Consider the following 18,143-nt stretch of genomic DNA (forward strand, 5'->3'; position numbering starts at 1 on the left):
TTGTCCCCTGCATCGGACCGAAGTCCGAACTAACTGGGGCCTTGCCCCCTGCATCGGACCGAAGTCCGGAAACTGACTGGGACCTTGTCCCCTGCATCGGACCGAAGTCCGGACTAACTGGGGCCTTGCCCCCTACATCGGACCGAAGTCCGGAAACTGACTGGGACCTTGTCCCCTGCATCGGACCAAAGTTCGGACTAACTGGGGCCTTGCCCCTACATCGGACCGAAGTCCGGAAGCTGACTGAACATAATATAGCATAACATATCAACTAGCATGAACACATATACTGCATACTACATCGGGCCGTAGCCCGGAACACATAACACATAACACATAAATCCTGTCTGAGCCACGAAGGCATCAAACATACTAACTACTGCATCAGATCGAAGTCCGGAAACTACTGCTAATTGAACGGGCCAGCATTGTGGCCTTAGACCCGTCCCTACTGGAAGGAAACTCACCTGATGCTGCTGAACTGCTGCTGCTAATCCTTTTGACTGCTACCTGACCTCTGACTTCGACTGCTGCTCCACTAGCTCCTCGAGCTACCAATATCAATATAACACTTAGTCCAACTGACCTCCAAAGGTCACTAGGTCAATTCTGGTCAAGGTCAAAATCCTGGTCAAAGTCAACCTTCTGGGTCAACCCTACTCGCCGACTCTACCTACTGACTCGCCGAGTTCATATGCTCTGGGTCATTCTTACTCGCGACTCGACTCGCCGAGTCCAACTAGTTCCAAGTCCTGTCCTGTCCAACTCGCCGAGTCACCACCCGACTCACTGATTCGAGCCCCAACTTGAAGGGTTTAGGGTTTCGCGATCTGACTCGCCGAGTCCAAGAACAGACTTGCCGAGCCTAGACAATCTTCAACCAACTCGTCGAGTTGCTCATCCAACTCGTCGAGTCCATGCCTAACTTCATCCGACTTAATGAGTTGTTCATCCTACTCGTCGAGTTCCTCCTCATCTTCAAGTTACTCGCCGAGTCCACTCGAAGGACTCGCCGAGTCTATCCAGTCCTCAATCCATGCAGTGGCTTTTCGAGCCAAACAGAGTTTCCAACTCATAGATCCATACTGCTAGGGACTATCCCCCACGTAAAGTGGCAAACTTTACGTGTAGATTAAGAGATCTAGGCTCAAAACACCCTAAAATAGGGTTTATGGCAAACATACTTCTTCAACATACCAAGGGCTGATACTTTAGGGGATTCAAGACCAAAACAAACATGGATCTGAGGTAGCAACCTCAGTTCTGAACCTCCAACTCGGATTGGTTACATATCATACCAACAATGACCAAAACTCACATATAAGAATAGATCTAGGTGAAAAGGGAATCCAAGCAACAACTTATTACCTCCAATTGGTCTGAAATGTCTTCTCAATCTCGGATCTACAGTCCCTTCTTGCACCTCCAAGGTTTTTCTTCCTTCTCCAAGCTTTAGTGCACTCTACAAGGCAAGATCCAGCTCAAAAACGGATATGGCGGCTAGGGTTTGGTGTTCTGGGGTAGAGAGGCAGTAAAGGAACCCTAGGCAAGAGAATGAGACGCTTAAATAGGCTCCAAATCCTGGATTTAGGGTTTTTCCTCGCTCAGACCCAACTCGTCGAGTCTCCTTGGCCGACTCGCTGAGTCGGTCGCTTACACCACAACCCGGATCCCGCTCGGACTCGCCGAGTCCCTCCATGGACTCGCCGAGTCTCCCCTTAAACTTGAGGTTTTTTCTTTCTTTTCTTGGCTCTCCAAACTTTGGGGTGTTACAATACGTTGTTATTGTTCGTAGAGAGGGTTATCACGATGAATAGGACTGAAGTCACCGGAATCGCCATTGTTGGAAATAGAGAGAGATCGAAAGAAACAACAGATTAATTTCTGGAGAATTGCCAAAAACGACCTTGCTTTTAAAATAACTATTCAAGCTGCACCCTTACTTCATAAACCATGACATTTAGGTTATGTTTGCTAAAAATTGATAGTCGGAATCGGATGCTGGAAGGAATTTGTACTTTTTTTATTTATTTATTGAAATGTTTGAAAAAAATAATTGTAAGATTTTAAAAGTATAAAATTACATGAATTATAAAAGTGAAAAGCTTTCAAAAAGTAAACGATGTATATTTTTTCATTAAAAGTTTTTTGTTCTAAATTTAAATTCCTTTTCAAATGGATTTTTTTTAGTTTGAGACCTTTTTCAAAAGTTATAAGTTTTCAAAAGCTCATTTTCAAAAGCTCGTTGTCAAACACTTCTTTAGGATGATTTAGATTGCAACTAGATTTCAAAATACATAGAGCCAATTTATACTCTTTGATAATGTGAAAAATGATTTTAACTATTGTATTTTAAAGAGCCAAATAATCAAATTTGCATAATTACTGTCTTAACAAAACGAATTATTGATTCCAAATGTCAAATTACAAAAATACCTCAATTACTTCTCCTTTTGCATAATTACTTTTCCTTGTTGAAGATATATTTACTAAATCCTAAGTTTGAGGAGTGATTTCACACTTGGCAAACTTTTTTTTTTTTTTGCTATCACACCCAAGTTATAGAATTCTTATCTTATATTTTGTTGCTATTTCTTCCATACTTAGAGGAGTTATTTACGGGATGTTGTTTATTGCATTCCTTTTTATTTAGTCATTGTATTTTGTTGCTATCAATCAATTGAAACAATTTTTCTGCTTATTCTTTTCTCTCTCGTTAATTCCATTATGGTATCAGAGCAGGTTTCACAAACCTAGCTTTCGATCCTAAAGAATGGCAGGAGACAAAACCAAAGATGGAGAAGGTCCTAGTGGTGGGATTGCATACGACTCACCGTATTACCTTCATCCATCCGACTACCCAAAGCAATTACACGTGAACGAGATCCTCACCGACAACAACTTCGCCGATTGGAGCCAAGAGATGACGAACTTTCTCTTTGCTAAAAACAAAATTGAGTTCGTTGACGAGACGATCGAGAAACCCGAGAAAGGTTCAAAGATTACATGCCATGGATGCGGGTCGATGCCATGATAAAGGGTTGGTTGACGACCGCCATGGAGAAGAACATACGGAACAGTGTCAAATACGCAGGGACAACATCGGAGATATGGTCAGATCTGAATGAACGTTTCGGGAAAGAAAGCGCTCCTAGGGCGTATGAGTTAAAACAAAAGATCACTTCTACTCGACAAGGTAGTGCCACTGTATCCACATACTTCACACAGTTACGATCCATATGGGATGAATTTCAGTCCATATACCCATTCCCTCAATGCTCCTGTAACAAATGTGAATGTAATATTAGCAAGAAGATTAATGAGCATCAAGAGAAAGAACGTCTTTATGAGTTTTTGATGGGACTAGATGCCGAGTTCACATTCATTAGAACCCAAATCCTCGCCACTAAACCAATTCCTTCTCTTGGGATGGCGTATCACATGGTGGCTGAGGATGAAAGGCAAAGAGCTGTCTCCAATGAAAGCGCAAAACCTCTCGAATCCGCTGCATTCAAGGCCTTTCAAAGAAGGAATGGACCTTCAAGTTCGAACAAAGAAAGAAACGGAACCAAGGCTGTGAAGGAAGGGACCGATCACTACACCGAATGCAACAGAGATGGTTACAAGCGTGAAGGTTGCTTCAAACTGATCGGATACCCAGAATGGTGGCCCGGAAAGAAAGGAGAAAAGTCAAAGGGCAAAGCGGCATGTCTCGAGACGGAGATGAGTCCGATTCCAGGTTTGAGAAACGAAGATTATGAGCTTTTCTTGAAGCATTTTTCTGGAAGAGGTAATGTTGAAGGTATTAAGCCCATAGCCAATATGGCTCATAAAGAAAACGAAGAAGGTGAGTGGATTCTCGACTCGGGTTGCACCGATTACATTACTCACTTGCCCAACATCCTTATTAACAATAAGAATACCCCTTTCGAAGCTCCTGTCCTCATTCTCAATGGGGATTCTATCCCAGTTGAAGGAAAAGGGGATTGTGTTCTTCCAGGGGGAACAAAAGTGAATGGAGTTCTTTATGTTCCGGAATTCAAGTGCAACCTTCTTTCTGTCAGTCGTCTTGCTCGCGAGCTACAATGTGCCATAACCTTTTTCCCTAATTTTTGTACCATGCAGGGGCTACTGAAGAGGAACTTGATTGGTACAGGGAGATGTCGAGGGGGACTGTACCGAATGAAGATGATTCAAGGAAGAAAGGCTATGGCTGCAACCATTGAGACATGGCACAAAAGGCTTGGACACACATCAAAAGGGAAGCTTGCTAGAGTTAACTTTCTCAAAACCAATGTTAATCATTTACAATTTTTTTGTGATTCTTGTGCGAAAGCAAAACATACGAGATTGCCTTTTCCTTCTAGTTTTATTAAAACAAATGCTCCGTTTGAGTTAATTCATTGTGATATTTGGGGAGGATGTCGTGTTCCGTCATATACAAAAGCCAACTATTTTCTTACTATAGTTGATGATTTTAGTAGAGCAATTTGGATATTTCTTCTTAAATACAAAAGTGAGGTAAGTCAATATCTTAAAAAATTTCACAAGATGATAGAGGTCCAATTTGAAAAGCAAATCAAACGAATTAGGTGTGATAATGGTGGGGAATTTACATCCACTAGCATGCTTGAATTTTACGATGAGAAGGGAATTCTGTTAGAGACCACATGTCCCCATACTCTCGAACAAAATGGGGTTGTTGAAAGGAAGCATAGACACCCACTCGAGAGTGCACGTGCCTTAAGGATCGGTGCTAACCTTCCTAAGAGGTTTTGGGGAGAATGCATTTTAACCACAGCGCATGTGATCAACCGTCTCCCATCCAAAGTGATTAAAGACAAAACTCCTTTCGAATTGATCTGGAACATAGAACCGGATTACAACTCTTTAAAGGTCTTTCGTTGTCTTGCTTACTTTAAAAACACCAATATGAGAGGTGACAAGTTTGAAGAAAGGGGGAAGCCATGGGTATTTCTTGGATACCCTCCCGGAACTAAAGGATACAAGATTTTTGATCTTGAAACAAGAAAAATAATACTCAGCAGAGATGTCAACTTCCACGAAGAAAATTTTCCTTTCCAAAACATTCAAGAAAACAGTGAATATGATACCGAAGAACCAATGATGTGTCACGATTGTCATTGTCATGATGAGCCAATTTTGACACAAAACAAAAGTCAAAACCCCATAGAGCAAGATGCTCAAGTAGATCATGACCAAGATAGTGAACCAAATAACTCACATGAAACTCACAGTGAGCATGAAATGGGCAACCTGAGCAATGAAGGGTAGCCCATCAATGATAATCTTGAAACCGATGAGTCTAACGAAGGAACAAAAGTCTTTTTCGAAACAAGACCCACTCGAACGAGGGTCCAGCCTTCGAGATTCAAAGACTTCGTGGTACAGGTGCCCCCTTCGGTCAAACATCCGATATCAACGTCCAATCAGGTTGCCTCTGCGGTATGTCACCCAATTTCCAATTTTGTGTCTTATAATGAGTTTTCCGCTAATCACAAAGCTTTTCTCTCGGCCATCTCTAACAACGATGAGCCCAAGTTTTTCAAACAAGCAGCTCAAGACATTCGTTGGCGTGAAGCTATGCAGAAGGAAATTAAAGCTCTGGAGAAAAATGGAACATGGACCTTGGAAGAATTACCTAAAGGCAAACGAGCTATAGACTCCAAATGGGTCTATAAAATAAAGTTCGAACCGAATGGCGAAATTGAAAGATATAAAGCTCGTCTAGTAGCAAAGGGTTTTACTCAAATGGAAGGGGTGGATTATCATGATACATTCGCACCGGTCGCCAAACTCGTTACAGTTCGAAACCTTCTAGCCGTGGCTGTAAAAAGAGATTGGATTATCCACCAACTTGACGTAAACAACGCCTTTCTGCATGGGGATCTCGATGAGGAAGTCTACATGAAAATTCCTCAAGGTTTTTCTAAAGAAGGTGAAACTCGAGTGTGTCGTCTAAGAAAATCCTTATACGGGTTAAAGCAAGCTTCACGCAACTGGTATCACAAGTTCACAACTTATCTTTTGAGCTTGAATTTCAAACAGTCCAAGGCCGATCACTCGCTATTCATTTATGAGAATACAAAAATAACGATGGTTGCTCTCATTTATGTGGACGACGTGATCATTACAGGAAATTGTCTCGATGCAATTCAAGAAATAAAGGCGCAACTTGACGAAGAATTTAGTGTTAAAGACCTTGTCCCTCTCAAATACTTTCTCGGCATAGAAGTAACCAAAACTAGCGATGGACTAGTCCTAAGCCAATGAAAATATACATTGGACATCTTAAAGGACAGTGGGAAATTGGGCTGCAAACCGAGTTCCTTTCCTATTGAACAAGGTTTGAAGCTTGACAAAGGTGACCATGAAGCACGTGTCGATGCGGGTCAATACCACCGTCTGATCGGCCGGTTGTTGTACCTTCAAGCCACATGTCCAGACATTACCTACTCAGTCAACGTCCTGAGCCAGTTTGTGGCCGATCCAAGAACCAATCATTTGGAAGCGGTAAACTGTGTTCTTCGATACTTAAAGGCTACACCGGGTCAAGGCATCCTCCTTTCCCGAACAGGAGATCTTGTCTTAAATGCTTATTGTGACGCCGACTGGTTAGGATGCTCTTATACAAGACGCTCACGTACTGGTTACTTCCTCTTACTAGGCGGGGCACCTATCTCTTGGAGAAGTAAGAAACAGTCTGTCGTGTCGCGATCTTCCGCAGAAGCAGAATATCGAGCAATGGCGTCCACCGTAAATGAAGTTCTTTGGGTTCGTTGGCTACTTAGTGAATTACAAATTGACACTTCATCACCCACACCCTTGTTTTGTGACAATCAGGCTGCTCGTCACATAGCTAATAATCCGGTTTTCCACGAAAGAACTAAGCACGTTGAGATGGACTGTTACTTTGTTCGTGAACGCGTTGAGTCCAAGGAGATAATTCCCATGCATATAAGCAACAAAATGTAGTTAGCTGATTTGTTAACAAAAGGGCTGACAGCACAGCAACTTCAATTTCTTCTTGGCAAGATTAGCATTACCCATTTACATGCTACATCTTGAGGGGGAATATAGAATTCTTATCTTATATTTTGTTGCTATCTCTTCCATACTTAGAGGAGTTATTTACGGGATGTTGTTTATTGCATTCCTTTTTATTAGTCCCTGTATTCTGTTGCTATCAATCAATTGAAATAATTTTTCTGCTTATTCTTTTCTCTCTCGTTAATTCCATTACAAGTTGCCTCATGTTGTCACACAATTTTAATTTTGTGCCATGGGGGATGGGGGTGATCATTTGCTATTTTGGTCAAAACACTTTTTTTTCCCGAAGATGGAGAAATCTTTTTAAGTGAATGGTAGAGAAGAAAGTGTTGGTTTGGTATAGAATTATATATTAAGTTAGTATCTATAGTGTATAGAAATTGAAAACAAAATTTAAAATAATAGCCATTAGTTGAGTGTTTGAGAAAGGGAGAGATTCGACATAATTATGCCGAATATTTGTTTTTTCTGCATACCAAGATAATGGGGTGCTATGTGCGGGGCCACCTCATCAATGTCGAGAGTGGTGCGGAGCCACCGCTACCCTAGATTGCATTCCAAATTAAAAGTTGTGTTGAATATACAAAGAATTGGTTTTATTGGCAACATATACATTATTCAACTCATTTAAGGTCTTTTTTGGTTTTAAAACTCATTTATCATCATATATCTTAAGATATAAATATATTTTTTATTTTTTTGGATAATAAAACTTAGATATCATCGTACAACAAGTGAGATGACAAACGGAAAATAAGCTGCGTCGCAAAGCTTTTTTGTATAGCAAACTGGCAACAAACTTAATTAAATATCTTTTAAAATCTTTTTATTTAATTTGTGTTCGACTATTTTTTAAAGAAAATAAAAAATATAAAAGAAACCATGATGCATCTAGTTACATAAAAAGAGAAAAATATTATATGGTGATAATGTTTTCTTAATATTTGACACTTGTGCCATATTGATCATTTGACAAATTTTAATGATATAGGTTTTCTTTTTAATAGAATCTATTTATTTCTACTTTGTATATATATATATATATATATATATATATATATATATATATATATATATATATATATATATATATATATATATATATATATATATATATATATATATATATACTAGTTGTAAACCCGCGCAAAGCAGCGGGCGGACATTAATTCATTTCGGTTATTAGGTTCTTTGCGGCTTTAACTTTTATTTCGAATTCACATGATTGTTTCGGAGATTTGGATAGATAGTTTTCTGTTGGCGGATGGTAAATAGTTTTTTTTTTTCAGAATTTTTTTTCTTTCAAAACAAATTGCATATTACACAGAACACGTATTGTTGTGGAATCAAATACTTTATGTTCAACGAATAGTTTCGTTTGGCGAATTGTTTTCGGTGGCAATAAGTTTTCTTTTGATATGCTATTACGAGATAAATATTAAAGATGGTAAGTTAGCTTAAAAAGAAAAATACATTGTATTTTTGAGTTAAATATAATACTACGTTAATTTGCTTACAAATACAAATAAGTTGTTATTATATTTTAAATGTGAAAGTATGTTGCTATTACATGTTAAATGTTAAAGTACCTTGCTATTTTAGTTTAAAAACAAAATAGGTTTTAGTTTTAGGTTAAATAATATTTGCTACTGTTTTAGCTTAAATAATTAAAAAATAATTTAGTTGCTATTTTTAATCTCATGCAAGGCAAGCAAAAACTGTAGAAGTTTTGAATTGTGTTTTTTTTTTTTGACGAATAGCTTTTTTTTCGATGTACCTATCTTTGGATAAGGAGGTTTGTAACTGAGAGTTCCTATTTTACGTGTCCTGTTTTATAGTGAAACTTTTCATTTAAATTTTAGTTAATTTTGTTATAATAAGAATGTTTAAATAAATACTCTACTAATTGGCTTTATTATCACAAAGATGCTTGAACCCAATTCCATATAATTCAAACCAAACACGAAAGACAATTTATATACATTTCAATATAAGCACTAATCTCAACTAAAATGACATTAATCTTGAAACAAAAGGCATGTAAATACTTTTACAGGCAATTGAAGACTTCTTACAAAAGCAATTGTGTGGTCTTTCTAGACCACCTGGAGATCAACCAATAGTCCTGTCTTTATTTCTTTAATGTTGTCTTACATGATCTTAGACGTAATGATTCATCAACTTCAGAAGGTAGGGAATGTGTTATGCCTTTTAAAAATATAAAGTTGCATAAAATACCAAAATTAAGGATGAAAATTAAAATATGAGATAATGTGAAAGCCAAATTGAGGCCCCAAAAAACACCTATCTATCTTGTATCCAAAAGGTAGTCCATCTTTCATACAGAACATCCAACACATGCAGGAGATTACAAATTAGTAGAATAAACTAAAGGTCCAGCTATGTAAGTACACTGCTAATTTGCTATTTCCCACGTTCTTTCATTAATCTTTTTTTTTAACAAAAAGAAAAATTATAAAAACCGCACATCAGGTAGTAGAGCAAAGTACATTGCTATACACTATAAGAAAAAAAATCCAATAACAGCTAAACACCTAAACACATAAATTGGAAATGACAAACAGCCTCACATTAAAAGAAATTCACAACCTTGTGAACATTAGAAACAAAAAACCTTTCATAATCCATTGAACATAGACAGGCTCAGGGTGAAAATAATATAGTAATAACCTATTGTTTAAAATAGGAAAAACAAACTTACCCAACCTTTGTTGGTCAAAAAATACATTCTGTACATGCCAACTTGCCAAATTGAGCCCATGGAAAGAAATATAGTCCACCAAATTAATGAACTTGAAAATTAGTTTTATGTTTGAACTCACAATGCTTATATAGTAGATAATACTTGAAGTAGATATATTTGGATACGATGGTGAAGTTGGATTAGTCTCCTCATTAACATGGGTAATTTCGACATTTAACTTTTTCTTCTCCTCATTCTTATCAGCAGAAGTAGGAATTTGAGAAACAACTTCTTTAGATGCCTTCCTGGAAATGATGGCAACTTGTATATCTGCTTCAACTTCTTGGAACTGGCTTCCAAACAAGTCTACAAGCTCATAAGGAAAAACAATAAGTAAGCATTCTGTTGATTACCATTAGCAAAATCAGAGAACCCTTGAAACTATCGTTTAATATCCATTCAAAACTTCTTGCTTCGAATATTAGTTTCTCAAATATTAATTGTTCCAATATTTTTTTTGTTATTAGCTATTAGATCCTGCCTAATGACAAAAACTGATGTCAATTGAAACTCATTTAACGAAATAAGAAAGAATACGAACCATTATTTTTTAGAAGAACAGTAAAACTGAAAAGAGAAATAAACCAAACTTCTCCATTCTTCAACATAAGTCTCATTCTCCACCACCATCACTATCCTTTAAAACAAACATTTAAAAATCAAAAACTAAATAGAAAAAAACCGAGGAAATATAAGATCCTGAAAAATCAGTGAACAAACCCAATGCTACTCTTTTTGGGGTTGAGATCGAGTTTGATTTCTAAGGGTTGTTGATAACTGAAGAACAAAGACTGTGATTGGTGATTTTGATTCTAAGGGATAAACAACGAAGATTTGAGATGATAAATTTGATGGAATCGGAACATTGATTCCTAACTTTGAATATGATGAAGAACATGTTGAATATGATGAAGAATAGGATGATCATTCTTCAAATATGACATTTAATCAGAAAATCGATCTAAAAATGAGACATTTAGTGTTTATCGATTTTTCAGGGTCGACGGGTTGTATGAAAAGCGAAGGCTGAGTAATTGAAAATTAGAGGATCGATGGTTGCTACTAATTGCTTGTAACTGGTATTGGTTTCATATCGATGGATGTGGATTCGCATATGAAATCAATTGTGTTCGCATCTATGAAATCAGTTCGCATATGACATCAATTGAGTTCGCATTTGGTTTTGTGGGTGAAAACAGTTCGCATAAGAAGTTCACGATTTGTTGTTTGAGGTTAATTGATTTTGATTTCGCAAGCTTGGAGTCGGAGATCTGGATTGTGTTCGCATCTATAGAATGCGAGGAGAATTTAATGGTGATATTCAGTTCGCATTTGGTGACACAAGTACGTGGTTGATGATTTTTGGTTGGTTCGCATTTGAAATCAGTGGGTTTCGCATTTGGGTTCGTATCTGGGTTTCTCAAACAACTGAAATGCGAATATGAGACAACTGATTAATTTCTCAGTTAATGCGATGAAATGCGAATGAACTCAAAGACGGATGGATGCAAGATGCGAAGAATTTGAATGAAAATGCGAAGTTTTTAATGTATAAATGCGAATTGGGGAAGAAAGCTAAGAGTTTCGCATTTGGCCCCTGATCTTTTCAAGAAATAATATAAGTGGTCCAACTTCGCAAAATGGGGTCATAAAAAGACAAAAGTGCAGAATTTTTATTTCGCATCCCTGTAGTCTTCGCAAAATGGAAAATTTTACCCAGTTTCGCATTTAGGGTAAATTTTTTTGAGAAATTGGAATATTTTCAAACTTTTTTTCTTAAAAAAAACACATTGTCTTCGTCTAAGAGAGGGAGAAAAACGATTAGGGTTTATAAAGGAAATACTTCATGGCAGTGGGATTTATAGCAGGGTTTATAAGGTGGAGAGAACAAACACACGTCTGCTATGAGATATTTTAATCAGCTGCAAATGCAACATTTAAAGGATATTTGTTGAAGCGTATTAGGATGAAAAGGTTTTAAATTTTGAATGACCATGAAATTAGGATTTTGCTGAGAAATATAAGGAGTCAAAACAAATTTAAAATTTAATATTATTTTATTAATGGTTGTTTGTAATATTAGCTTAATCGTTTGTACGTCTTAAAAAAATAATATTATTATATTTATTCTATTTTTAGAAATAGTAAGATTTCTTTTATAAGATAGTAAAGATATATATATATATATATATATATATATATATATATATATATATATATATATATATATATATATATATATATATATATATATATATATATTGTAAATAGAATGTAAAATGAGATATTAAAAATATACAAGCAAAATATACAAAATATCAATGATCAAACTATGACCGATTATGAAACAACTCTACTCGATCTTAAGGTCCGGACTAGAATCAAAAGAAATTACTTCGATTCAATTTCAAGTCTTTAGTCTTTCTTTTATAGTTAATATTTGGTCTACTAAATCCTTAGTAAATTCACAATTTCTACTCAAAAATCTCATTCATAACCTAAAAATTTGTACATTCAGCGTGAAATCGAAAGTTGCATATCACAAAAAGCCTATGGAGCATCACGACTTCTTTCTTTCATTCATTGTGGCATCCATGTTAATCCATTTATGATATTGTGTCTTTAGGTGTATATTGTCACAATAATATTGTTTCTTTTTCTGCTAAAAAAAAAAAAAGTTTTCTTCCTAATATTTACGGTTTGCATCTATAAGAGTTATAATGAGCAACCCACAAACAAGACTTGTTAGCAAATTTGGAGATTTTAATTTTGCTAGAATCTTGTGATCCCAATGCAATCTTACACTCATGATTTTATAAAGCGTAAAACATTTACGGATAAAATTTCGATTAATCACAACCTTGGTTAAAACTCTCAAATAACTTTTCCAAATTGTAAAAATCTTTACAAAAATACGTTCAACTCGACGAGTTAACAATATTAATAAACTAAACAACTACTTCAAATGCCATATTCAAATACTAATATATAGAATACATTATTACCAAATGCATAGGAATGCCGATTTCTTGCACAAAACTTCCACTCTCTCCCTCTCCTTCAACCGAAGATTTAAAAGCTTTTAACTACAATTTTTTCCACCTAATTAGGAGCTAATACTCGAAAGGATCTCACTCCCATCGACATTGATCTCAGAACTTCTTCCTGTTCTTGTTGAACGAGACACATCTCCTTTTCCTTCTGCCAAGTTCAGTCGCAAAGGCCGACCCTCAACCTCCTATTCATCACAAAGACCAGAAATGAAGAAAACAAAGATTACAGAAGAAGAAAGATGCACAAATAATGGGAGTTTTGAAGCTTTTACCAGTCCATTCAAAGCATTAAGTGCAGACTCTGCAGCCTCAGGAGAGCTAAAAGTGACAAACCCAAAACCTCGAGATTTCCCTGATTGTTTCTCGTAGATCACCTTTGCGCTCAAAAAACCAGGTTGTTCATCAAAAGTATCTTTGAGCTTCTCAGAAGTTATGATCCAGCTAAGGTTACCTGCATAGATTTTGTGAGGGCTTTCGATAAAATCTCTGTTACTGCTTCTAATCTTTGGGCCCATCACTTCCCGTTCACCTCCTCTTGGCACCTCCGGGAAGTTTACCTTCACTGTTCTTCCACCGATTTGCTGCAGAGTATTATCAAAATCAGTAGTCGCAATCATGTTTCTGAATTCAACGATTTCTGGAGATGAAATTGGATTCAAACTCGTTTGTAAGAATGGAAGAGAGCGCTTACAGATCCGTTAAACATTCTGATGGCTTCTTTAGCTTCTTGAACACTTGCCATTGTAATAAATGCGAATCCCCTGCTCCTGTCTGTAACCCTATCGTAAACAATCTGATCCAATGGAAATTAGGGTTACGAGAAACCGGAAATCCCCAAAATTATACAAAAATTCCAACAGTCACACACATTATACCTCCACGGAGATTACATCACCAGCTTCTCCGAATATTTGGGACAATTCTGCAGAAGTAATCGCGTACGGCAAGTTTCCGATGTAAAGCCTCCCAGCTTCGGGCGATTCAGATTCGCTTTCTTCGTCTTCTTCGTCTTCTTCGTCTTCTTCATCATCTTCGTCTTCATCTTCATAATCATCGCCATTTTCGTCGATTTCTAATTCTTCTTTAATTAGAGATGATTCTGCTTCTGGGTTTTCATCGACTTGAACTGTTTCATTGGACGGATAGCAATTGGGGCGGGAGAGGGATGATCGAAGCAGTGGGTGGAAATTCAAGTAATGGGTTTTGAGATTGAAAGAAAATTTTGGGGTTTTGAAGTGGGTTTTGGAGATTGAGATTGTGGGAGTTTGTATGTGAAGAGCTTTGGTGTTGCAGAGTGAAGAAGCTGCATTTGAAGAACTGGCAATGGAGATTAATGAAGAAGAAGAAGCAGACATTTTGGATTCTGGTTTGAATAATGTGAAGAACGATATAATTGCTCTTCAAGGTTGCTTGGAGTGAAATAGAGAGGATAAGGGTAGTATTGTTTGGCATGTATTTATGGTTATTTTAAATTCTAGATAAATAATTTTTAGTTTTTGAATATAGGAATATTAACAAAAATGACTATTATGGTTGAATAATTTTATAAAACCAAAGTTTTTGAGTTTTAGAAAAATAGGCTATTTACTCAAGTCATTTTTAACTAATTTTATAATTAACAAATTTTATATGTATTTTTCCTAATAAAAAAGACCAACATTTTGGATTTGGACAATTTTTTTTTATGTAATTTCAAGTATAAATCTGAAATCTCATTAACAATATCAGATATGCAAGAAAATGCTTTGTTTTTTTAGTAAAATCATACAAAAAGTTAAATAAACATAAGAAATAGGATGTTGATTTGATATAAATCTACAAAAAATTGTTAAATAAACATAACAAATGGGAAGTAAATTTGATACAAAAGGATTAAAATATGATATTTGATTGAATAACAATTAATATTACACTTAAAAATGCTCATAGAAAGTTTTTTGAAATGGTTTAATGCAAATGAGAAAAAAAAATTACATATTATATATTTTGTGTACGGAATGATCAATAGACAAAAAGGTCCATTTCCCACACAAAAAACTGGTCACTTTTATGATTTTATCAAATCCTTCGTTTATAATGGTCATTTTATTACCATCCTTCTTCCATGATTAGTCTTGATTGAAACGGTTACTTTTTTTTTACATAATATTAGGGTTTTAAGATTCATGAATACTTATAAATACCAACAAGATTCAAGTTAGTTCACAATAGTATGCCAAGGGGAAATTCACAAGAAGTTTATTAACCAAAAGTATCAATCATATGATACATGCCATATACCAAATGTTTTTAAAGTCACATATGATACATATCGTGTAACTGAGAGTTATCAAATGTTTGGAAGTCAAAACGCACGATTTATTTCAAGCAACACACCATTAATGTAAAGTGAAACAAACAAATCTAAAAGAAGTGTTTGCCCATTGAATGTGTTAAGGCCATTTAGCATCTCTTAACGACTCCCAAACACTGCAATGTCTGCAGGGGGAATAACGTTAAAGAGACACAACGTTAACACAAAAGCCAAGGATGATTTGCCTAGCCAAACAGCGGAAACATCCGTCACATTTGACTATCGATGGACGGGATCTGACGTGTTGATCTGTGATCCACACATCAAGATCCCATCTGCCATCAGACTGTTAGGTTGCAGCGGCTACCACTACCGGTAGCCGCTGCAACCCATTTATTATGCATGGCCAAGCCATGCATATTGTTCCCGGACATCATCACGTCCGAAAGAGAAGGGAACAGATTGAGGTCTCCCATGGAGAACATGCTTGTGACCTCTGATCCCGAAATGTTCGGCCTACTGGCATTCATTTCGTGATCAGACTGCAAAACTTCTGATCGCTGAGAGTCGATTGGATGCTCGGTTGTTTTCGACTCCAAATTTCCAACATTACCCTTCTCCATTTCTTTCGTGTTTAGGAAGCGGCCCCCGCAGCCTCTTGGCCGGCGCTTTGCATGGAGATGGCGCGAGAGGTGTAGATACGGCTGAACCAAGAAAAACGACAAAATATATTTCAAAAACCAAAAATCCGATCGTTTACGAGGGTAAAAAGGTTATTTCACGGTATATCAACATACCTTACGACCTTTCGGAGCCTTTTTCGCCATTTCAGCCTTAGCACGGGATCGCCTGCGCCGGATTATTCCATGATATTGTTTTGCATTCACAAATATAGGCCCATCATCGGTGCTCAAATTCAAAGGCAGCATAATCCGACCCTGAATTGTAAATTAATACACAAAATAATTATAAAAAACAAATAATTGTACTTACATTGTAAATTAGTCATTGTACTTGATAAGATAAAAAAACACTGAAGTAAAGTTTACTTTTTTGTTGCAAAATAAACATTGGGCATCGCCTGATTTGCTCATTCTTGCATATTTTAGTGTTCTTTTTTGCAATGGTTAGTTTGCAACAAAACTAAGATTATGATCTTTACAAGATTAATTTCCTCTAATTGTAAATTATTAGCAAAATTAAAGATCATGAGATAAATTAGTTCAAAGAGAGGACAAACCGTGATTTGAGGTCCACAACCAGATATCATGCCATAATATTGATCCCCATAAGTATACTTGCCACAAATCTATCATAAATCATCAAAAGTAAAGAAATTTTAAGCACTAAAATCATTTAGAAAGAAGAAAACGTGTTCATAGAGTACATACCACAGCTGGTTGACCAAATCCTAGCTCAAGTTGACCTCCATACTCATGTGAGAAAGCAGCCTCAAATTGCACTGGTTTTTGCCCTTTCGATGAATTCTTGCAATCACCTGAATCACTTAAACCTTGATCAAGTTTTCCCACAAAAAATTCTGATCTCATTTCAATACAAACTCCTAAAAAGATGGAATTACAACTACTTTTATGCCAAAAGTTTGGACTTTCAGGAATGAATATGATCTTTTTTATACTTCAATTGTCCTAAATCAATGTCATAGGATTTGAACCTTTGAAAGTTTCAAGATTAACATGGTTAATGATTCTTCTTATTACCAGGAAAGGTATTGAAATGAGTCGTATTTCCTTGATCTGTGCTTTGAGACGATGGTTTAGGGGCAATAAGCATTAGTTGTTCTCCACAGTTTTCCATTGATGAAAGCTTCATTCGGCCTACAGATTCTTCAAAAGTGGATTGAGTCGCAAGTCCACTCCACCATGGACCCGAAGCAGATGACAGCGAACCCACCGGATTTGAAGCAATTCCATCTTCATGTTGTTTGTAATACACAGAATTCATCCTCAAATTGAAGTTATATTAGCAGAAGAATGACAGAATTCCTGCAAATTTAAATTTTCATCATTAGATTCTCGCGAAAATTGCCGAACTGACCTAGTTCAATTCCCGAAAAGCTGTTCATGTAAGTGGTATCACAATCACAATCCAGTTATGCTTGGTTTCATCATGAATCATGAACGATTTCAACATTTAAAACACAAAACGAAGGTTGAATCTGTTAATCTACTATCAACTAAGAGAGAAGATGAGATTATGAGAACACATCAAAGAAATAAAAAGAACCCATTTGATTTGAAGCAAGTCCCAGGTGAAATTGCAAATAAAGGTAGCAGGATCCTGATTCCAAGCTGAACCCAGAGAAGAAAACAGATATGATACGAAGGAGAAGAAAGTCAAGGGGGTATATTCTGCTGATGGTGACAATAACAAGAGAGTAGTAGTAGAAGGAGAAGAAGAAGCAGAAGAAGAAGAAGAAGAAGAAAGAGAGAAAAAAACGTACCTATTAAGAAGAGGGGGATGTTTTGAAATTAGAATCCAATTGTGAAGGAGAAAGAGAATCTCTATTTTGTGCCAAGTGCCATGTTTATACAATTTCAACGAGGTGAAACAAGATTGATGAAAGAGAAGTGGGAGAGACAGTCGGACAGAGACAGAGACGGGTGAATGTGCAAATAAAGAAGGGTTGTGTGGCCAATGACGTACCTATCATTTATGGGATTCATCAAAACATTTTTTTTTTTTACCAAAGGGCTTTCTGTCTAAGTGAGATCATTTATTCATGTGTTTAGTTGATCCTATTTGACATTAGAAGTATATTTTTTCCCCAATAACTCAATATTTTTGTGTGTGATTTCATTCATAAATCAATTTGATTCTATATGAGTTCTAGTCTCATTAACACTACTAATTTTTACTCTTCATATATAGTATGATATGTATATACCTCGTCAATTCGTTATGTATGGATAAGTCATGCTTTTAAAATCTATGATGTGTT

General features: G+C 36.3%; 2 protein-coding genes across 3 annotated transcripts; both read right to left on the reverse strand.

Moving 5' to 3' along the window:
* Nucleotides 1-12,696: 12,696 nt before the first annotated feature.
* CP33 (chloroplast RNA-binding protein 33) lies at nt 12,697-14,325 on the reverse strand. The gene is made up of 4 exons (XM_078961184.1): nt 13,764-14,325; nt 13,580-13,681; nt 13,161-13,469; nt 12,697-13,073 (listed from the first exon to the last, which is right to left on the reverse strand). The coding sequence occupies exons 1-4, from the start codon at nt 14,241-14,243 to the stop codon at nt 12,942-12,944; spliced, it is 1,023 nt and encodes a 340-aa protein (XP_078817310.1). The 5' UTR covers nt 14,244-14,325; the 3' UTR covers nt 12,697-12,941.
* A 789-nt stretch (nt 14,326-15,114) lies between these two features.
* LOC145003301 (nuclear transcription factor Y subunit A-10-like) lies at nt 15,115-17,821 on the reverse strand. 2 transcript variants are annotated; one of them, XM_078962430.1, is made up of 6 exons: nt 17,646-17,821; nt 16,903-17,187; nt 16,573-16,679; nt 16,422-16,490; nt 15,979-16,119; nt 15,115-15,885 (listed from the first exon to the last, which is right to left on the reverse strand). In XM_078962430.1, exons 2-6 carry the CDS (start codon nt 17,144-17,146, stop codon nt 15,523-15,525), a joined length of 924 nt encoding a protein of 307 aa, XP_078818556.1. In that variant the 5' UTR covers nt 17,147-17,187; nt 17,646-17,821; the 3' UTR covers nt 15,115-15,522. The 2 variants fall into 2 exon arrangements, with proteins under 2 accessions (XP_078818556.1, XP_078818557.1); XM_078962431.1 differs by lacking the exon at nt 17,646-17,821 and adding an exon at nt 17,429-17,616.
* Between the last annotated feature and the right edge of the window lie 322 nt (nt 17,822-18,143).

Source organism: Lactuca saligna, chromosome 6, assembly GCF_052625555.1.
Source record: "Lactuca saligna cultivar CGN05327 chromosome 6, ASM5262555v1, whole genome shotgun sequence".
In the NCBI taxonomy this organism is placed as follows: Eukaryota; Viridiplantae; Streptophyta; class Magnoliopsida; order Asterales; family Asteraceae; genus Lactuca; species Lactuca saligna.